Here is a 23098-nt window from a genome sequence, read left to right on the forward strand (position 1 = left end):
GCCTGTGAATGCTGGAGAACAGGAACCAGCTGCCGTTGTTAGGAACAGCTTCATGAAGGAAAAGTATTCCAGATTGCCTTTCTGACTGGAGGCCAAATTATTCATTTATTCTCTTTCTGTTTCTCTCTCCCCTTCTCCCCTTGCTTCCAATGAATCTCTGCACTCTAGGAGAAAGAATGACGAGAACATAACACTAGAGACAGTTTGCCATGATCCCAAGCTCCCCTACCATGACTTTATTCTGGAAGATGCTGCTTCTCCAAAGTGCATTATGAAGGAAAAAAAAAAGCCTGGTGAGACTTTCTTCATGTGTTCCTGTAGCTCTGATGAGTGCAATGACAACATCATCTTCTCAGAAGGTGAGTTTTCTTCTCTTTGAGGGTCTGGGATCTGACATCTGTGCCAGTTTTTTGCATCCTTGGTCTGCAGTGTCACAGAGCACGTTCCTCCTGTGGTGGATTCCATACAGTGGATTAGGAGCCCATTCAGCTGGTGGAAAGACGGGCTTAGGGAGTAGCAGGGTTTGTTCTGGTTCTCATCAGATATGGTTGACTGGGGCAAACATTATTATTTGTCTTTGACAAATAGTTTCTTTCACCTAGAGCAATGGTTCTCAAAGTGCAGCCCCTTGAGCAGCCAACATGAGTATCACCTGGGAACCTGTTATCAATGCAGATTCTCAGGCCCCACTAAATCAGAAACATAGGGGGTGAATCACAGCTATCTGTATTTTAACAAGCCCTCCCACTAATTTGCTGCAGCTAAAATCTGGTAACCATTGTTCTAAAGATTTGGATGGGGTTGTTTAATCTTAGAGGAGGACTTTCTTTATAACTGAAGTCGTTTCTTGTACATAGACCCAGGATTAGTCTTTAGGGTACTTGTCATCGATCCCATATGAGAGAAAAATTGAAATACAGAGAGGAAATAATAAGCTTACCCTTGGATAAAGGGTAAAATAAAAAGTTTACCCTTGAAGTCAGGAGAAGAGTAGATTAGATACTAGCCTTCATCTTTGAAGTTCAGTGTTTACTCGGCTTGAAAGGAAGGCATAGACTATTCCCTCAATTTTTAATAAGAAGAGTATTCAGTGGCTTAATTATAAAAGTATTCTATGCTCTTCATCAAAAATGTCAAACAATCCAACAGTGTGTGGAAATTAAAAATGGAAGTACATTTCCCTCATCCCCTCACTCCCACTGCGACAGATCATCTGTATCGACAAAGTATTAGATGCACATATGTCTCTATCATTCATTCATATTATCTTCCACTCTGTCCTCTCTCCCAAGCACTCCCTCTCTTCCTTTCTCCTTCCCTGCTTTCATCCATCTGTCCATCCTTCCATCCATTCCATCCAGTCATCCATCTTTCAGTGCAACTATTTGATCATACTATATTATTTTGCCATGTTTTTTAAACCCAACCACTTTTACAGTTCCTTCTAAACAAGACAGAACACATAGATATACTGTACATCTTTTAATTTAGTCTCAAATTTCGTATTATCTCCCATGATGGATCTTATCATGTCCCTGTTGATGGATTATCTTCCATTTTTCCACTTAATGCTACATTGAATAGCTTTGTAAAAATATCTCATGCATTTGTGCTAATATTTCTGCAAAGCAGATTGCCAGAAGTGAAATTTCCAGATTACAAGTATGTGTATTTTAAATTTGAATAAGCGCTACTAAACTATTCTCCTCCCAAAAAGGATGTGAGCATATGGATTTCCATGTACCTTCTCTAGCACTGGGGATGGATAAGTCTTTCAATTTTTACCGACATGATAGTGTAAATAAATATTAATAGTACTCTCCTGGTTCTAGGAATGTAAATTCAGGGAAGGAAAAGGTTAGTTTAGTCAACAATAGGTCTGATTTAATTAAAAAATCTTTTTGAAACACAAGCGCTGGCTCTACACCCTATCTCTGTGTCCATGTGCATTCCACCTGCGAGAAGAGATGTGTCCTCGTGTTTCGTGTTTGGTGCTGAGTAGCACTGCAGATCCAGCTTGTTCTCTTCCTGTGTCCTTCACCTACTGCCACTCTCCCTCTCTTCCTGTCCAACTTCCCCTAGGCCAACTTCTTAGTGAACTGAAAGCAGGCATGCACTCTTGTCAGGGCAACACTTTCCAGGTTACTCTTCCTTCCTATGTTCTCATCCTATAAATGGTCAATTTCTCTCCTTTTCTTTTCTTTCTTTTCTCTTCTTTTCTTTTTTTTTTTAAGATGGAGTCTCATGCTGTCGCCCAGGCTGGAGTGCAATGGCGCGATCTTGGCTCACTGCAACCTCTGCCTCCCAGGTTCAAGTGATCCTCCTGCCTCAGCCTCCTGAGTAGCTGGGACTGCAGGAGTGTGCCACCATGCCCAGCTAATTTTTGTATTTTTAGTAGAAAGAGGTTTCACCATGTTGGTCAGGCTGGTCTCGAACTTCTGACCTCAGGTGATCCACCTCCCTCGGACTCCCAAATTGCTAGAATTACAGGCATGAGCCACTGTGCCTGGCCTCATGTTCTTTATGTGATTTGAGTTAGACGGAAATCTAAATAGATTAAATCACACGAAACATGGTAGCACCTGATATTCTGACTTACCACGTCAGCTTTCTTCAAGTAGTTCACCTTTTAAAAGAAGGCCTAGCCTAAGCCAGAGGAATTAATCTCTAATAGCAGAATACCCAGGCACGTTTACTGGCACTGAAAAAACTTTTCTCTCCTTTTGTATACCGGCTTTTCTACAGCAGACAAGTTTATTTCCTCCAAAAGGACAAAAGTTGATAAATGGCCTACAAGTTGGATCTGTATTTTATTATTGAATATCTTTGTCAAAATATCTCATGTGTTTTATATTTTACTATAAGTCTTGTAGATATTCATGACTTCCATTTTCAGAGTATTTCAACTCAGGTGATCATCATGGGCATCCCTCGTTTTTCCTCTTATTCTCAGACTTTCTTATGAAGTGAGATAATAAGCATAAACACAGTTTCTCACTGTACAGTACAGGAAGCCTTTCACAACTGATGACTCAAATGTCTGAGTGATTTCAGAGTCTTCTAAAATGCTCCAGGAGGTGGGGCGGGGGCGGTGTTTGCTTTTTAAGCATCTTTCTTCTCTGTGGTGGGGTATTTCTTCCACCTAAAACAGCAGACATTAGGAGCAACATTTTGTATTCCATTTCTCCTCTTATTGCCACCATCTCTTCTTTATATCAAGGAATGAAAACTGTTTTTTTTTTTTTTTTTTTTTTTTCTTGAGACAGAGTCTTACTCTGTCACCCAGACTGGAGTGCAATGGTGCAATCTTGGCTCACTGCAACCTCCGCCTCCTGGGTTCAAGTGATTCTCCTGCCTCAGCCTCTCGAGTAGCTGGGATTGCAGGCGTCTGCCACCACGCCTGGCTCATTTTTGTATTTTTAGTAGAGACAGGGTTTCAACATGTTGGTCGGACTGGTCGCAAACTCTTGACCTCAGATGATTCATCTGCCTCAGCCTCCCAAAGTGCTGGGATTATAGGCATGAGCCACCGTGCCTGGCCGGAATGAAAACTCTTAATGCTGATTTCTCTCCTCCAAGTCCAACAAGATAGTGAACACAAAAGCTATGAAGTGCACTGTGGCTATATTATTAGTAGCACAGTACTCTTGCTGGCAAGTTCCTGATCTGCAGCTACACAATGATAATTATGTACATCTATCTTTTTTAATGTGTAAGAAAAAGAAGGTTGAGCCACAAGATTTTCTTTTAAAGTATGGATCTTTATTTCTAGTGATACTATTAATGACAGTTAATATTCAGAGAAAACACGCTGTTGCTATGCAGGGAGCTCAGCCCTTTCCAAGCATGACCTCATTTCATCTCATAGCCACCCCATGTGGGTAGGCACTGTTAATATCCCTATTTATGCATGAGAAAAGCAGGCTTGGAGAAATTTAACACTTTGTCTGTGATCGAACAACGAGTGTTCAAAGCTAGTTCTTCAGAGGACTGAGGTCATGGTTTTTAGAATGAAAGAGTTAAAGAAACCTTGCTGTTTTTTTCTGTGAACCGGGTACCTACCCTTAACCCTAGAATCCCTCAGTGGGGCCTACTGCCAGTTCCCGTGCCTTCCTACAGTGACCAAGGGCAGGCACGAGTCAAGAAACAACTAGAATGGGGCTGGGTCTGCACCGCACAACTGTTCTCTCATATTCATGCTTCCCTCCCAGTCTCTGAAGACTCCCTCCTGCCAAAACATTTTGTGTAGAATTCCAAGGAAATCAGAGTCTATCCCTGTACTAACCAACATATAAAATTCCAGTTAGAAGAGAAGTTGTTTGAATTGGTCATGATGGATGGCCTGGTGACAGCTGTCAGTCAGACGAGACCTGATGGGCACCAGGACTGAAGGCAGCACAGGAGGTAGGAGAGGAAGGAATCCTGAGCAAATAGCCACCCTGTTTACTGGCAGATGACATCCCCACTTTGCAAAGACATGATGTGGTTATTGATCTCTCACTGAACCTGTAAGAATCAAACACAACAACTCAGTTTTTTTCATTTCATAAATGGTTTCCAAGTGCAGTGAGACATTTAATTTGCAGAACACTGAGTGAAGAGGTGATTTCTGCTGGTTTAGGTAAGAGAGAAGCAGTCTAGTGTAATACTCAAGAATGAGCCAGATCTTCTGGATTTAAGGTTTATTCTACAACTTATTAGCTCTGCTGTGTTGGGCCAGTGACTTGACATCTCCATGCTTCAGTCTCTTCATCTGTAAAATGGAAATACAAAGCAGGTGGGAGGTGTTGTGAGCACTGAGTAGATTAATGCATGTAAAGTGCTTGCAACATTGCCTGACATGTCACTGTTAGCTGTTAGCAGTAGTTGGGTTTTTTATAGAGGGCTGGTGACTTGTGCTTGTCTGAATGCAGGAAACCAGGCCTGTGTAGCCTTAGGTCTGTTCTCACACTGAGGTTTTGTAGTTGAGTGCTGACTGTGGTGCATAAACTGAGCGTTCGGATACCTACATATCACACCACAAGGTTTTGGAGGGGCTCACTCTGCTTTAATCCCTGTTTCATCCAGTTTCTCTTTTTCTCCACATGCCTTCACAGAGGCAAGGGGAGCATGCTGAGTCTAGAATTTCTAATCAAAGCTAACCACATCCCTGGCATTGTTGGATAATATTACAAATTAGGCACGTTGTTCCTGTTTTGACTCAGAATCACAGCAGGAAGCAGCTAAATAAAACTGAAACAACTCACAAGTGCCTTTCACATCAGCGATTAGGGTAATCGCAGTTCTGTACTCGCCAAAGGGATTCATTCCCTCTTCATTTTTTCCATGGAAAGCTTGCTTTGGGCCACAAGGCCTTCCCTTTGAATGACTGCGCCATTATTGGTCAAGTAGTGCTGATAAATGGTACCTGTGGGTTGTTGTGGGATATAAGGAGATGATGCTTGGGAGCACCCAGCACAGTGGCTGGCACACAGTAGGTGCATCCTTTCTTACTCCTTCTTACCCTGATTAAGGAGAACACTCTATGCCAAGGCGCATACCTCTTCTGAATGGTATAAACGGTTGCTACTGAAATTGTCTAGACCAGCAGCAGCAGGATCACCAGGAAGCTTATTAGAACTGCCAACCTTGGGCCCTCCGGGGCCTATTGCATCAGCATCTGCCTGTAACAAGGCCCTCAGTGATTTGTTTGCACACTGAAGTGTGAGAAGCACTGGTGTGAACTCACCAGGTAGGGATGGAACCAGAGATGGAGGTCTTATTAACTTCATGCTAGTAACTCCCTGAGCTAATGGGCCCATGAAGAATAAATTTCGTTTAAAGCCTGGTCATTTGCAAATGAGCTCAATATACTTTACTCAGTCAGCTTGTGTAACAGAACTCTCCAGTGGCATGTGGGTGTTTTTCAGCAGTGACAATAAGGTTTATTTTTTAAATATACTCCACAGACATTGTTCTGGTGTGGATCTTAATGTGGAGAAAATCAGACATCTTTTCAGTAGGCATTTCTTTTGTTTCTATGATCATGTTCATGTTAGTTTATAGTATTTGTATTAGTTTATCTGTGGGACTGTCCCTTAATATTTCCCAAAGCAAGAAGACATTTGTGAATGTTTTCAAGATGCATCGTACAAGATACTGTTTTGAATTGGATCTACAGAGGAGATGTTTGGTGGCCTTAGAAAGCCCTGGAGAGTAATAGTGTGGTGCTAAGAAGAGTTGGTCTGAATCAGTTCATTCCTGGGTTATTTGCTAAGATTATCTGCTGAAGGTGGCTACATGGAAAACAAGATGGTAAGCCAAGGAGGATGAAGGGAGGCATGCTGCTGGACCACTTCCAGCTTCCAAATGTCTGGATCTTGGCCATCCTGCTTTTCCTGCTAACTTAGAACTGAACTGCTTATTCTAGAAAATGAGAGGCACTGGGGCCATGTAGGAAAGGACCCAAGTCCTGGACTTTCAGTAGTTTGTTTGCGGGACCAGGGTCCCACCCCTTTTCCAGTTGAAATGTAGGCAAGGTGGTGGCAAGCCCATGGCCTAGGCTGTGGGAACTCATAGAACAACCATAGTGTTGATTGCTGCCTTGGATTGCAGCCTACTCCGAATATGCGCACCTGTGCTAACTACTTTCAGGTGTGTTGTCTTGTTTCCTAGAATCATTACATTTCTATGATGAAATGAAACCTGTGAATTGGCTCCTCCAGACTTTTCATTTTAATGACAAAAAAGTGGGTCTCCAGAGAGGAGCTGGGATTTTTTTTTCCAAGATCTCATAGCTTGTTCCTCACTTTTTGTCCATAGGAGAGTCATAGAAGAACCAGATAATCGTGTCTCTTATAGAAGGAATACCCTTACCCTTCCACATTACCATGGGGTGGTGTGTTTGCTTTTCTATCAGTCTTAACCTGTGGGAGGCTGCACACCTTACATAAGAGGCTACCTGTTCTGTTTACTGAACAGCAGCCCAGACCCACCACTCAGCATGTCCTTGGCAAGAAGCACAACCTCAGGCTGACACTGTTTCCATGTCCATGAGAAACGACGTGTACAAACGATGACCAGTTAGATGCTCATCTGTTGGGAAGACAACAGAGGGCAGGGCTGAGCGCATGGCTTCCCTGCTGAGATCACCTGTGTTCAGATCCTAGCTCAGCCTTGTATAAGCTCTTGGTTCTTGGGAGAACTACTTCACCTGTTTTCCTCTCTGAAAAATGGGGGTAGAAATAATGAATACTTTTAATAGGATTATTTTGAGGATAATGTATTTATTTATGTAGAGAACTTGGCACAGCACCTGGCACAGAGCAAGCACTTCATAAATTTTGACTGTAAATAGTTATTACTGTACCACTAGATTCAAATTTCTTATTCTTATCTTAGCCAGATGAGTGAGGAGCTTTGTACTAACGTCATGTATTCTCCTCCCTGAAAATTCCTCCACCTGAGTCCTATTGAGGTGCTCTCCATTATAAGGAGTCCTGTGAATCAGTGTGATCTGTTTACTGTAAAGAATGCGGTTCGCTGCATTGTTTTGTTATCTTCATGAGGAAGCCAGGAGACATTTATTTTGGCTCTGTTTTAGAAAGGTGTTCTCCTCTTGAAGACCTGTTTGCCTCTGATCTTAAGGACACTTTGAAGCACACCGAGCAGGGGTCTGCAAACTTCTTTGATAAAGGGCAAGATAGTAAATATTTTCAGCTTTGCAAGGCAGAGTCTCCCTCGCAGCTACTGAACTCTTCAGTGGTAGCAGCCACAGACAGTGTGTAAGTGATTGGACGTGGCTGTGTTCCAGTACAACTTCATTTACAAAAACAGGTCTCAGGCCAACCCCCGATAGAGATATTCATGTTTTTTGTGTTTCTCTCTCAGATGCTAACTATCAGAAAAGCTTAGAGGCAAATCTGAATCCTGCTTCTAGCAAATATGTGCCTACACATTTAGTGTACTAATATCACCCTTACCAGTTTTTACCCTGTGTTCTCACAGGGTCATAATTTTAGCTCCTATCTTGACTTTACCTTCTTTCACTCTTTTGTTGTTGTTTTGTTTTTGTTTTTGGAATGGGATAGGACTGTAAATAAATTGATTGTACCTTCCTAGCTTAGAAATCAGGACTTGAGAAACCACTTCTGACTCAAAGTTCAATCTATGTGGTTAAACAGGGAAGCAGACCATAAGATGTACGCCCAGTGGTGCACGTTGCTGACTCGCAAGCTATGTGCAGGCTTTAGCAGTTGGTGTGGTGATGTGTGCTCTCTAACCTGAGATGTTGAGAGAAGGGCAGAGAAGAGGACTTCTTGTAGCCACAAAGTTTCATTCCTTCCTCTATCTTTGTTGTAGCATTTCTTTTAAGTGAAAACAGCCTTTTTGGTTTGCAAGCCTAACTCTGGCAGGAAGACAAATTATTTTTTTACAGTATCAGACACGCGGTTTCCTGTCTATGTTTAACTTGCTAGCAGAACATCTCAGCCAGCTGGTTCCCTCTGGACTCATTGTGTCCTTAATGTCGTTGCTTTACGCCATCCAGCAAACCCACTCTGTGTATTGATCACATGCCTTGAGCATTTTGTTAACTTCCGTTGCTTTCTGAGTAAGGCAAGTCTTAGAAATGCTGCCCTCTTTCTCCCAAATCTCATTTTGTGTTTGTTCAGCTCCAACACCAGGGAGCTGGCTTCTTGGGGAAATGCTTAGTTCTTGCATGTAAGAAATGAAAAGAGTAAATGGTGTTTTGGTAGCTCTGGGGGATTTTAGGTATGCTGCCTTGAAACTGTGCACTCACGCCTCAAAATAGCTGGCTTTCCAGCTATGCATTTTCGTTTCAAAAGAAACAAACCAGATTTACTTTCTGGTCTAAATGCAGAAGGAAAACTAAGTGTGGAAATATGGTTGCGAAAAGTTGTTACAAGAGGAAGAAAATTATGGATGAAAGTTGCTAGTCTCATTCCTGAGAAGAGAAATCAGTTATTTGAGGTGATGACTCAGAGCTGAAGTAGCCTTTGGTTGTGAACCTTGGTTAGAAAGCACACTTGGAATTCATCAATATGGCCCTGGTCTGGCCAAGGAAATAATAAAGATTTGCATGCTAGAGGACACTGTGATTCAGTTGAAGGAAGCTTAGAATGTATTTGAACTGAATTAAGGCAAAAGCAACTCACTTTTTTTTTTCTTAAGTAGCAAAGTAAACAAAGCTGCACTGAGGCCAGATGTGATTTCTGGTTGTGAATATTTGTACTCTAAAACCTCATTCTGATCTGAATCAGCAGAGTGGAATCCAGTATGGACACAGGCTGTCTCACATTCCATCCACTGGCCGTGAGCGACCAAGAAAGCAATCGGACCCATACTGCTGGTGCTGTGGCAAGGTTCTGGTGGTTCCTCTGCAGCCTCAGGTCTCTCCCACTGCGGCCTCCATATGTTCCATAAACTCCACCCCCATGAGTAATGGCAAGAAGGGTGCACCGAGACTTTTTGCTGCTTTGCACGTGTCTCAGTGTCCCACCAGCGGGAAAAAAAGGCTCCAGGAGTTAGCTAACCACTGTGAAATTGACTTTTATTTCCACCCACATATACTCCAGAGACTAGATTCACCACCATTTGGACATCTGGATGACTTGCCTTTGGAAAGTCTTTTTTTTATTCTAAATCGCTCCTGCATGTTACCTGTTATGGAAAATATCAATTTTGCCATTACAAGTTATGCTTTTAAAAAAAAAATTACCTTTTAGAGAAATAATTTATATCTGCTTATCTACTTTTAAAAATATACATATATATGACTTTTGTTGCCTCATTAGAGGATATAGTTGGTTCCAATGTCAAGAACAATTTATCTGAAATTGAGTCATTATAATTATTTCCATGTCTTCCATTTTCCAGGCCCCATCCTATTCAAATATACCTATTTCTTCCACCAGGCTGATGGAGTCATTCTCAGCCTTGGCTGCACATTGGAAACACATGAGGAGCTTTAAAAACGCCTCATTAACTGGGCCTTACTCCTGCAGTTTCTGACTTAATTGGTCTGGGGCCTGGTATCAGGAATTATTTTTTAATTCTTCAAGATATTTTAATATGCAGCCGACATTGGGAACCACTGGACTCAAGACAGTTTGTTCTGCCAAATCTTTTTATATTTTTCATCACGTTCCTCATGTAACCTGGAAAGGGCTGGTAACAATTAAAGAATGGCAACTACCGCAGGAAGGAGCCAAAATTCTGCCTTTGAAGGTTAGAGGGGGAGAAAAACCAACACCTGTTTTACCCCATCCACGGAGGAATAACAAGACTTTTTAAGTGGGGATATTATTTTTTTTCTACAGCAATGTACAAGCAATTGCTTTAGAACAAGGTCAAGGGCCTCATTGGGAATAGGCATCTTAGCTTTTAAAACTGATTAAACTATACATTAAAGGAAAGCACATTTTAAACCTTAATGTGTCCAAAAGGTTGGATGGCAAGGTTTGGGTGCCACTGCCTTGTCAGAGACAAGGCAGGGACCAGGAAGGCTGTGTGCGTGATTTTAGGAGGTAAAGAAACTCAGGTGGGAAGGAATTGCAGAAGCCTGTGGTTCACCTGGAAAGCCAGAGAGAGAGAGAGAGAGAGAGAGGATGTATTTTGGTGACCTAACAGGTATTGTGAATAATGAATCTGCTTTTCCAAAGGGATCTAGTCTCCCTGTTGGAGAGGATCCTGAAATAACTTAAGAAATGCATCTTGCTTTCAGGTTTCCTGAGAACATGAGGGCCCCTAGACAGAATACAAGGTATAATTCAGCCAGCCAGCCAGAAAAAGAATTAAAGAATCAGGGCAGGTGTGGGGATCCTAACAAAGCCTAAGCTTTTAGTAGTCAGAAGACTTTTCTGTGTAACAACACGGAAAAGAAAATGAAAAAAAAAATCTTGCTCCAAAGAACATGTATCAGGTGTGAAGCTCTCTCTGTGGAGGGACAGATGTGTCATCATTTCTTGGACAAAGCCTGGTACATTGTAGGTACCCTCCTAATGTTTGTTGCCCTCCTTTTAAAGTCAGAGCAAGAGAGGTAGCAAGAATCTATATCCTAAGGAGGAACATAAAGTGAAAATCACAGTGGAAAGGATGCCTAAAAGAGCAAAGGCTGAATCAGGGTTTTAATTGCCTGAAATGACCAATTTTCCAAAACTTGTCAGGTAGTTGTAAAATCAGACATATAGGTTCAAACAATCAATTGCAAAGGAGCACTTATCAAAACAGTGGCTGGGAATCTGCTCCTGTGATGAAGACCCCAGGGTTTAGAGGTAAGTTAAGGTCATTCTGAAATCTGGATGATCTTGCTGAAAGAGTCAAAACAAAACAGAAAGAACAAACCATCAAGAGCCTTAAACTCCACTCGGTGGAAGAGGAGGTGAGAGTCCTGCTGTAATCTTTGCTACACAGATTACATTCCAAGTATTATATCTGTGTTTAGCAAAACACATGATGAAGAATCTTAAATAGCCAAGCGTGGTTTCGGAGAATAGATCACTTTATCTGTAGAAAAAAGGTCCTGGCATTTGTTGGGTGCTATATGCTGGGCAGGCTGATTTTAGGGTCTGATAAATATGTCAGACTTTAGAGTCTCATAAATATATCTCTTGAAAAGTAACTGAAGAAAACATGGCTGTTCAACCTGAAAATGAAGTGATTTAGGGGATATGAGTTTAATGTCCAGCAGGAGGTTAAGTGTTCTCATCCCATAGAAAATTGATTCATTTTGTTGCTTTTTGCTTTAGAGAACAGCAGAAAGGCCAGTGGTAGAAGTACACAGAGGCTCCATTTGACTTAATGTAAAGAATAATTTTAAAAATATCCCAATATTTAGACTTTATCCCAATATATCTACAGTTAGAAATATTGTGATTTGATTAAGGAATGATAACAAAGCAATGGTGTCCTTCTACCATAACATTTTCAGGCAGAGGTTTTACCTTTACCTTTCATGGGAATTCTAAAAGAGGTTATCATACTGGATTAGAATACATGCAAGGCTTTTCCATCTGGGAGAGAGATAAGAAGGAAATAATACAAAGGAGACTGTGCCATGGGATAGGAGAGGTGGAGAATAGCTTTGTTCTGAAATATGTGCAGTTGGAGTAAAACAACCACATTGATTGGAGAGAATACTTCTTTCATCATTTGGGGAAAAAATACTCTCAAACTATATCCAGACTGTCGAAGAGTGCTGTCAATAGCTAGAAGTTAAATTGAATCCTTCATTGTTAGTGAGCTTACTGTCCTTGCATTGTTTAATTAAAATGACTTTTTATTGTTTGCTTAAATTGGTGTGCTTTTTACTAGGATGATGGATGGGGAAGCATATCTCATTCTACATTCCTCCACCAGTTAATTGACTAGAAAATTATCATGGACTATTTTCTCATTGGCTAGTGCTGAATAAAACCGTAAGAGTTTTGCTAAACTCTTTAGCAAAAATAAAATTTACCTCTGAAACTTGAGTGTGTAAATGAATCACTGCGAGAACTTTTAAATGCAGATTCTGATTCAGTTAGTTGAGGCCAGGGCTAAGACTCTGCATTTCCATTAAGTTCCCAGGGGATGCTGATGGCTGCTGGTCTGGGGACACTTAGAATAACGAGATGACAAGTTATTCTGTATGTAACATGCCAACAAAATTCTTAAAGGTGCAGAAAATGATGGCAAGATCTTTGAACTCTGCAGTGTGAAGTATATATGTGAGTGCTTAGCTTTCGCTTTCTTTGTGTGTGTGTGTGTGTACACTCAGACACAGATACCTTCACATATATACATCTGAATATATATACATTCCAGTCCGTATTCAAATCTCTTCAAGGTTATGGGTCTGTTGTTTCAATTCAGCATCCAGTCAAGGACAACACATTAGAATTGATTGTTTTGCCTCTACAGCGTGTTTTTGGTTTTCATGACATTGACTTTGATTTGACTAGGTCAGACCATTTCATTTACTTTATAAAGGCACTTTCTAGATTTGTCTGATGATTTGATTAATTCAGATTAAACATTTCTCTAAAGAGTCTACTGGTGTTTTTATTGTAGGAAGTTTTTTTAAAACAATAATTCTGCAAAAAAACAAGGTTTTGCATTTATATTCAGTCATATTAGTAGCAAGATGACTGCAGATACATACTTGGATGATAAAACCAGTCAGAAAACTCAAGAAAATGATAACTATAAAAGTCAGGAATAGTGATTACTTTTTAGAGGAAGGGAGGGATCTCCGATTGAGTTGGGGAACATGAACTGACTTCTGGGATGGCCAGCAAAGTTATATGTTCTGACCTTACCAGTGGTTACAAGAGTGTTGACCTTATAATAATTCACTAAGCCAGACACTTGTTTTATGTACTTTTCTCTGTGTTTTATTTTGGAATGAATTCTTTTTCATAAGAGAGAAATCAGAGTAATTTCTCTGATTCTGAAGGCCGTATCATGCTCTTGGGCTAAGTATATTATTTTAAATTACCCTTAGGAGAAAGGAAAGCGAAAGAGAGGGCTAACTTTTTTTTTTTTTTTTTTTTTTTGAGACAGGGTCTCGTTCTGTTGCCCAGGCTAAAATGCAGTGGCGCCATTATAGCTCACTCTAGTCTTGAACTTCCAAGCTCAAGCGATCCTCTTGCCTCAGCCTTTTAAGTAGCGCAGATTACATGCCCACACCACCACATCCAGCTAATTTTTTTGTTTTTATACAGACAGGGTCTCACTATATTGCCCAGACTGGTGTCAAACTCCCTGGGCTCAAGGGATCTTCCCACCTCAGCCTCGCAAAGTGCTGGGATTACAGGTGTGAGCCACCATGTCTGCCCCCATTTTTGTTTTTTTAATCATCTGAGTGGTTTCAAAGCTTTTGTTCTTTCCATACCACCAAGCTGTCTCCTTAACAATGAACTCTGAGATCCATTTAATAATTCTGAAAATTTCCAGTCACTTCTGTCACACATAGAGGCCAGACTTAGTTGCAAATAAGGAGCCATTTGCAAATATCAGAGTCTTGTTACATAAATATTTTTTTAAAGACAAATGTCAAATTCTTTTTTTATCTGTCTTCCAAAGATAAGTGTTAATATACCATAAAAAAGTAAGAACTGGCAGAAAACCTCAAGGGGAAATCCTGTGGTATACTTTCCTTCGGAGTGATTGAAAAGTAAACAATTTGTCTTATAACTTTAGTATGCATGTGCGCACGCACGCACATGCGCGTGCACGCACACACACGTTGCTCTTAGCCTCTTTTAAATCCTTTGTTATGCCAACACTAGTTCCTAAAAGGAACTTAAAACTGAACCTCCCTAATTCACTATTTTAAATAAAAGTCACTTGGTTAAAAAAAAAAAAAAAAAACATTAAATTAAGGCCAACTTGGTAAATAAAATCCTCTGTGGATCAGTTAATGTGTCTTGATAAAAAGCAAATCAACATAGCTGAATTTGGGAGATAGGCTCCTACTTTAATATTTGAAGTAGTTTGGCAATTCCTCCGCTCCATAAAGGAGTTTAGGGCAAAAATTTAGTGGGATACGTGGATGATAGTTTTTCACACACCTTGGTGTATTAGTACACTACTGAGCCTCAGATGCCAAGAGAGATTTTTGTGAAGTTGGCAGTGAAGCTCTAACCACAAGAATGTTCACATGCCAGCATGTTCACCTAAAGCAAGAGTATATATACAACTGGCTGAGATCCAAAAAAGGAAACTATGCTAAAGAGAGATAGCTGAGGGGAAGGAAGAACTTCCTGTCTCAAGTCATGTTAATTATAACATTAAAAGGACAGCATTCATTTATTGAGTACTTACTAGGAACAGCTTTTACTTAGCAAGAATACTTATTTACTAAGTAGACAAAAATGTTGTAGAAGCAACCAAGGCTCAGTATCCTCCTCTGTAAAACGGGGGTAAGAGAATCTAACTCATATATTGGGTTGTTGGAGAAATAAAGTAGATCATGTTTACAAAATAAGTTGCCCAGTGCCTAACCCAACAAAGCACATCATATGTGAGTTATCTTTATTATTGTTACAAGATTTCGAAGGAGGGCTTCTCATTCTCCACTGCGGAGCTGCCTTCCCACTCCACAGAAGCTCCGGCAGCACCTACAGTTGTCCATGTGCCGCACAACAAATCAAGCCGGGCAGATCTACCATTGGCACTAGTTACCAACTTCCTAGAGAGACCCATCAGTCCCAAAATCCCCGCTCTAGGAGTCCTGGAGAAGAGACTAAAACCCAAATGCCTTCACTCTGCCAAGGGAGCTTCCCTTTTTTGTGTGTATGTGCCATGGACTTCTTGAAGTAAGGAAGCCTGTGGACCTCTTCTCACTGTGATATTTTTTAAATGCATAAAATAGAACACGAAGTATGTCAAAGAAAATGAATTACACTGACATACAATGATCAAGTATTTTAAAAATGAATTTGTGTTACAGTAATGTGTGTTTCTGTAGTAATGCTTTAAATAACAATAGCAGCAGATCTAAACAACTGAAATGTCTAAGTGATGAGTGTAAGCCACATGCTGAGATGTCTGCACCAACAAAGTCATAGGTACAGCTAATACTAGGAAATATTAATTTTTCATGAAAGGTTAGAGAAAACAAAAAAGATGCAATTTTTGCCCATTCAGATTCACAGACCCACTGAACCCTATTTACCGAGCCCAGGCTAAAAATGTTTACTATTATAGCCTCATTTTTGTATGGGCCTTGGAGAAATCCTGCCCTTATTTTTCATGCCCTTCAGAGCTAGATCTAGTTCGATGCTATTTCTATTCACGGAATATCCTAATAGTGCAACAATTATGTTTTGAGCTCTGCTAAGGTCTAGGCCATGAGAATAGGCTCTGAGAAAAGAAAAAGATTTTGGGGTTCTCCTTCACGTAAAACTTTTTATTTCCTGGCAGGAAAAGGATGCATATTTACAGAGACACTGCTAAACTGTGGTTCTTAGTTCAGAGCAAAGGAAATAGTCCCCATACCCAAAATATACTCCTTTAGACACATTATACAAGAATTGCCAGTGTCACTCGGTGGATGGCTGTAAAATCACTTAGTCCAGGCTACACTAAAGAAAAACCCTTCATCAAATTGGGACCCCCCACCCCTGCCCGCACACACACAGGGTCTTGCTCTGTTACCCAGGCTAGAATGCAGTGGCAGGATCATAGTGTGCTGCAGCCTTGAACTCCTGCCTCAAGTAAAGTAATCCTCCTGCCTCAACCGCCCTAGTAACTGGGACTACAGGAAGCACCACAGTGCCTGGCTAATTTTTTTTTTTTTTCCAGTTTGTGTAGAGACAGTCTCACTATGTTGCCCAGGCTGGTCTCGAACTCCTGGGCTCAAGTGATCCTCCTGCCAAAGTGCTAGGATTTCAGGCGTGAGCCACCACACCCAGCCTAAAGTCATTGTCATTCTTAGTTGGCTCTCACCAATATGAAGTTAAGAGATCAGGCATGGGATTGAGATCAGAAGTCTCTCCAGTCAGGCAGTGCTCATTTTAAATACCAGCTTTGCTGTTGCCTAAATTTATCATCTTGGAAAATTACTTAAACTGTCTGACCTTTAGCTTCCCTATCTGTAAAATGGGGTTTATAATAATAGCAGTTTCTATCTCATAGGGTTTTTCTGTCAATTAAATTTAAATATTTTATAAAATCCTTAGCACACAGCCAGAAACTTAGTAAGTGTTCAGTTCATGAGTTTCTCTGTAACTGGAGGCTGATGAAAAGAAACATTTCCTGTTGATCTCCGAGTGAAGGAGATGCTGGCTTGTACCTACACCTAGAGCTGTTGGGTTTTCTGGTAGCAACCCAAGGGTTAATACTGCCGGAGGGTGTGGGTGGCTTCTGTTTAGATAAAGCCACATCCCAAAGCTTCCTTCCAGCCTTGGTTGCTATTGTTAGAGTTTTTCACCACCTCTTTGAAGTTTCAAGATTGACAGATGTTATTCAAGAATTCCTCCTCCCACCAAAAGTTTTTAGAGTTTAAGTTTTCTAAAGAAATAACAGGAAATTTTAGGAGAAAGTAAAACTTTGGTTTCTGACATTGAACTGGGGATTTCTAGAATCTTCTTCAGTCAGTGCTGCACATAAACTTAAGGGGATTTCTGTTTTTGTGTTTCCTTTAGGCTAAAAAGGAATTGAAATGAGCAAAGAACACTGTTTTTATAGATAGTTAGGAATTATAAAATAAAATGAGCCATGATGAATCAACATTTCATTTGGACGTTTTAGTGAATTAAGGACACAGCTAAGTAATTATGCAGTTAATATTTAAATTTTTTCAAATTTCATTTTCTCATATGTGAAAAAAAATTGACTACATATTCACATTTGGCCAAAGTGAAGTCTCTCCAGATTCTGCCAATGAGGTTATTAAAGTAACACCTCTAGAACAGGGGTCAGCAAAGCTTTCCTGTGAAGGGCCAGACAGTAAATATTTTAGGCTTTCTGGGCCAGATAAGATCTCTGTTGCACGAACCTCTTAGTTTTATTGTTTTTTAAACAACTGTTTAAAAATGTGGGGAAAATCATTCTTAGGTCATAGGACTATACAAAAGCAGGCCATGGGCTCTTGAGCCATAGTTTGTCAAACCTAGCTATAAAATATTAGAAATTTGAGAAATATCATTCCACATAAGTTATCATTCAGTTTCTAAAACACGTTTGTTGAATACCATAAATTGCCCCATTCTGCCCCGGGTACTGGGTATAGCATGGTGACCAAATAGATCTGGCCACTACCCTGCTTTGTCAGGAGAGAAGCAATCAGATAATCAAGTGGATTTATGATTATAAGACATTCCATGTAGTTACAGACACACAGAATGGAGACAAGTGGGTGGGTACTTCAAGCAAACACATTCATTGGATACCACAGATAATAGAGGTGGAGTTTCAGGGAGGGAACATTGTGGAAGTGGTAAGTCTAAGTGGAAATGCCGACTGCTGGATCGGCTGTTGTGTTTGAACATTAGTTCATCTGCCCCCTTAATTTTGTTCTCCAGGTTTATACTTTGCTGGACAAAAGCGACAGTCCATACATCTCCACAAGAGCATCCTTTTTTCTTTTGCATTTGAATCGTTCTGGAATTGCTTTGTCCCACCCCATTTCTGCCCTACTCTTGCCTGTTCTTTGTCCCAATCCAAGCCTCCCAGTGTAAGAATTTATGTTTTTAAGGGTCAGTCACCAAATTTTCTCACTTTCCCTATATTTTTTAAATGCATTCATGTGTCTTTCCAAAAAATGTTAATTTTTTTTCTCAAAAAGAAAAGCCTTACCTTGGACTCCCGTACCCTTACTATCTGCCCAAGTAATTTCTTCTTAACTCTTTTATCAATACCATTTAGGTAATGGGTTCCCCTTGAGAGAATTTGGTTATATCCTCATTCCACCTGGACTATATTCTCATCACTTTTTTTTTTTTTCTCTTCAAACACCTACTGTAGGTGAAAACTGACAATTGAATAATCAAAAGATCCTTCTCTGACATGGAATTTGTTTCCCTACCACCTACCTATTTTTTCCTTTCTATTCCCCAGGTGCCGGGTGGTCAGTATGGGAGAATTACTCTTCCTTAGATAGATCATATATTCTTTCTCCTGAACATAGCACTCTTTCCACTCATCACTGACTTTTCCCATTCTTCAGAGACCAACTTAAAGGCAATTTTTTGCTACTGTGCCTTCCATGTTTCTCTAAACTTTTCCGCATTCCACTAATATATAGATTGCATTGTACGTTTAGCCCCTATCCCAGATGCCATTTATTCCTTATTTGTATATATGCCCTAAGTCCTCTACTGGGTACTCTTTGAGGGCAGTGCCATGCCCATCATAGACCCTCAGTAGTGATATATTTAATGAATGACTCCAGGATCTGAGCATGCAGCCTGCTGATTAATGGGTACTTTGGAGGGCAGATAGATGACACATAATGCAGTAGAATTCTGGCATGTTTGCCCAATGAAAACAGCCCAGCACAAGCTCCCACTGAACTACAGCTGCCTTTTGCTGTCTCCTGTCCACTGTCTGTTTCTTTTCATGTCCTTCTTCCAAAGAGGAAAACTATTTCACCAGAGCCAACAAGGCCAGCATATGAACCAAAGTTTGATGCACAAGATATTATAGTTAGATATCTGGTGCTGAGGACTCTCCTCATCCGCCCACAGGGGCCTGCTTCAGAATTCCAAGTCATAGAACTGCAGTATTTCCATTTTTAACTTATCTTACCTTTGTGGCAATGTTTCTATTGTTGCTATTAAATATTCCAGTTCCATGAAACTACAATTTACATGCACACTGAAAAGAGAAATGTTGGGTGGTGTAAGATAACTGTCCAAAGAGATCCTTTCCACGGACTCCTCTCCCTGTCACCCGTAGGCCTAGGGTAGCCTGAATGCTGATCAGAGCAGAACAAGTTGGAGCTTGAAAAAGAGCGAAGATTTTGGTGGAAACTGTGGCACGCTCTGTGTTTTTACCAGATATCAGACATCCAAGTTTTTTGAAGGCAGAAGCTGTGTCATTGTGTTCCATGTTCCCAATGTCCTGAGCTTCGATAACACTCAATAAATGCTTTGTCTTTTCATTTGGCAGTATTGAGGATCTGCTGTGTGCTAAGTGCAGTTTACTGTAGTGAAGAAGACGTGGTCCCTGCCAGCATGGAGTTCCCTGTCTGTGGGGGATGGAGAAAGTAGGGAAAGACAGATGTGAAATCAAGAGGGTGGAGTCATAGGTCATTTAATTTAAGTTGCACTGAATTGTTACCTAGGAAAGGTATAAGGTGCTATGAAAATGTATAAAATAAGACAATTTTCCAAGTTTTTCTAGGTCTCTCTTAAGAAGTGACATTTAAGCTGAAGTTTGAAGGAAGAGGAGGAGATGTCAAATAGATGGCCAGAGGCAGGGAAGACTGAACGAGTGTGCACTGGCATCCCTGAAATAACAATTAACAATGTAGTATCTACAAAAACTATACAGATGCTAAAATCTATAGATGCTCGGGCATGAACCCACTTCCTGACAGTACATGCCTACCACATCCAACTCCTTCTCTCCTTGTTTTGTTTCCCCATCAGAATACAACACCAGCAATCCTGACTTGTTGCTAGTCATATTTCAAGTGACAGGCATCAGCCTCCTGCCACCACTGGGAGTTGCCATATCTGTCATCATCATCTTCTACTGCTACCGCGTTAACCGGCAGCAGAAGCTGAGTTCATCCTGGGAAGCTGGCAAGGCACGGAAGCTCATGGACTTCAGCGAGCACTGTGCCATCATCCTGGAAGACGACCGCTCTGACATCAGCTCCACGTGCGCCAACAACATCAACCACAACACAGAGCTGCTGCCCATTGAACTGGACACCCTGGTGGGGAAAGGTCGCTTTGCTGAGGTCTATAAGGCCAAGCTGAAGCAGAACACTTCAGAGCAGTTTGAGACAGTGGCAGTCAAGATCTTTCCCTATGAGGAGTATGCCTCTTGGAAGACGGAGAAGGACATCTTCTCAGACATCAACCTGAAGCATGAGAACATCCTCCAGTTCCTGACAGCTGAGGAGCGGAAGACGGAGTTGGGGAAACAGTACTGGCTGATCACTGCCTTCCATGCCAAGGGCAACCTACAGGAGTACCTGACACGGCATGTCATCAGCTGGGAGGACCTGCGCAAGCTGGGCAGCTCCCTCGCCCGGGGCATCGCTCACCTCCACAGTGATCACACTCCGTGCGGGAGGCCCAAGATGCCCATCGTGCACAGGGACCTCAAGAGCTCCAATATCCTCGTGAAGAACGACCTGACCTGCTGCCTGTGTGACTTTGGGCTTTCCCTGCGTCTGGACCCTACCCTGTCTGTGGATGACCTGGCTAACAGCGGGCAGGTAAGTTAGAGATGGTGCTAGATCCCCTTTACCTTGAGCCTGGCCTCACCCTACCTCTTGATCCATATGTCCTGCCTCTTATCTCAAACAGCCCTATACTCTGGACACTGGTCTAGGGAATCTAGCCAAAGTACCGAGTCTGCCATGAGCATGCTCTGCTCTCTCCTGCCTGAGCGTTTTTGCCAATGGACAGCATTTCTCCTCCTGTCTTCCAATCCCTCCCAATTCAGCACATTTTTTCCTCCTGGATCAATTCTCATTTCTCTTCCAGCAAATGTTTTTTCTTTTTTTCAAGCACTGTTAGTACTTTACCTCTATTTTCCTCCCTCGCTTATGGTTGTACTCAGTCCTTTCTACTCTATATTAGCTGTAGTTGTGTTGGTTTCTTTGTATTATTCTTTGTATTAATAGGGTCGTGGAAGGCCTATTAATAGCGTCATGGATCTCCCTGAAGTCCAAATCTACGTCCACATGGTCACCCAAGATACCTAGCACAAGGCCTTGAACATTGGAAGTAAAATAAGTACTTGTCAACTGAGTGAGCGCTTCTGCTCTTGAAGCACTCTCACAGATTAAAATGGAAATGTTTTTGGCTAAGAAACTATTGGAAGGTGATTAGAAATCACCACAACATCTCTTATAAATGACAAGCCCAGTGTTTTCACACAGTGGAGTCTGTGGAGAGCAGCGCTGTCTTCTTTAGCCAGGTGGCAGGACACACTTGGAAGCATTCGGTTACTGCTCAGTCAGCCCTGTGTCCATGGCAGCACACACAGTGTTGAGGTAAACATCGAAACATGGGCAGCCTAATGTGCCAGAGTAATGAGCCATGCAATGACCTCTTGAGAAGAAAAATTGTTTCTAATGCATGCCAATGAGAAACATTCCTTGGAATGATAGTATCAACTCACTCAGCTTCCCTACATCCTTGGGAAGGTAGGACTTTGTTGTTATTTAGTCAGCCTATACATACTACAATACTAAATATTTAAGTGATCCATTCCCTGGAATATTTTTTTCCTTTTTCAAATGGATCCCACGTTTGTATATTATCAGTCATAGAGACTGGCACAGGCCTAAAAGTCAAAATAAAACTACATGGTCCACATGTGAAAATTATAAAGTGATCCAGATTTGATCTTTTACTGTGAAAATGCTTTTATACAATTTAATTCAGTAGAGATGATATGCAGTTGTACTATATCCTTTGCACACTGGAATGTGCCATGGGATAAATAAAGATTAAGACTCAGTCCTGAAGTGATCAAAACTGATAGCAATAATTATTTTTAGCATAAGTCCTGGAGCTTCAGGAATAAAAAAATACTTAATTTTGAAAAGCAAAAATAAATATTTAAAATATCACAAATATTGTCTCTCAGGTTATCTGTAAGGACGTTACTGAAAAATGTGATGACACAAGTCATGGGGTTAGATAAGGCAGCTCTGGGGTTTGGCACTTCCCTATTTTGGCATGCTTTGTTTATAGTCTTCAGAGGGTTCTCAGGGAGAGAACATCTATTTTAAAAAATAACCATCTATCTGTACCTTTCTGTGCATTTCTCATTCTTTAAAACAGCACTGTGATTTTTTTAAAAAATCATTTGCACATGTCAGGGGCCACTATCAGCTATATTGTGAAAATAAAAATGCAGCTGGAATTAAATGATGGGCCTCACTGTCTGTTTTTGCTATAGGTGGGAACTGCAAGATACATGGCTCCAGAAGTCCTAGAATCCAGGATGAATTTGGAGAATGTAGAGTCCTTCAAGCAGACCGATGTCTACTCCATGGCTCTGGTGCTCTGGGAAATGGCATCGCGCTGTAATGCAGTGGGAGGTACGTATAGACCAGCATCATTGTGTAGTGGTAAACTTGTCTTCAAAATAAGATCATGTGTTGCTTCGATCATTATTCCAGGGGTTACAAAGCAGTTATTAGAGCTAGTTGAGATCTGATATTATACAAACATCCCAGAACTATTTGGGGTTGTGCTAAACAGCCTAGGTTTTTAAACCGAAAGCCACATTTAGAGCATAAAGCTTTGTATCTCCTTTTATAAAGCTTTGTATAATTACTCTTCTCTTGACACATCTCTTCACAATTATTTAAATATCTGGCAAGAAGTGAATACTAATAAAATGTGTAAGAATTACCTCTAATGGGCCGGGCGTGGTGGCTCAAGCCTGTAATCCCAGCACTTTGGGAGGCCGAGACAGG

General features: G+C 41.0%; 1 protein-coding gene across 3 annotated transcripts in view; it reads left to right on the top strand.

Moving 5' to 3' along the window:
- TGFBR2 (transforming growth factor, beta receptor II (70/80kDa)) overlaps positions 1-23098 on the top strand; it is an 85720-nt gene that overhangs the window by 43391 nt on the left and 19231 nt on the right. For 2 of the 3 annotated variants that reach the window (XM_011961532.1, XM_011961533.1), the window contains 3 exons: positions 169-359; positions 20079-20878; positions 22576-22717. In XM_011961532.1, the coding sequence (XP_011816922.1) occupies positions 169-359; positions 20079-20878; positions 22576-22717 (1133 nt within the window). Of the gene's footprint in view, positions 1-168; positions 360-11165; positions 11274-20078; positions 20879-22575; positions 22718-23098 lie in introns of all 3 variants that reach the window. The other variant, XM_011961531.1, reaches the window with a different exon arrangement.

The sequence above is a fragment of the Colobus angolensis genome, unplaced genomic scaffold, assembly GCF_000951035.1.
Source record: "Colobus angolensis palliatus isolate OR3802 unplaced genomic scaffold, Cang.pa_1.0 Scaffold56, whole genome shotgun sequence".
NCBI classification, from domain to species: Eukaryota; Metazoa; Chordata; class Mammalia; order Primates; family Cercopithecidae; genus Colobus; species Colobus angolensis.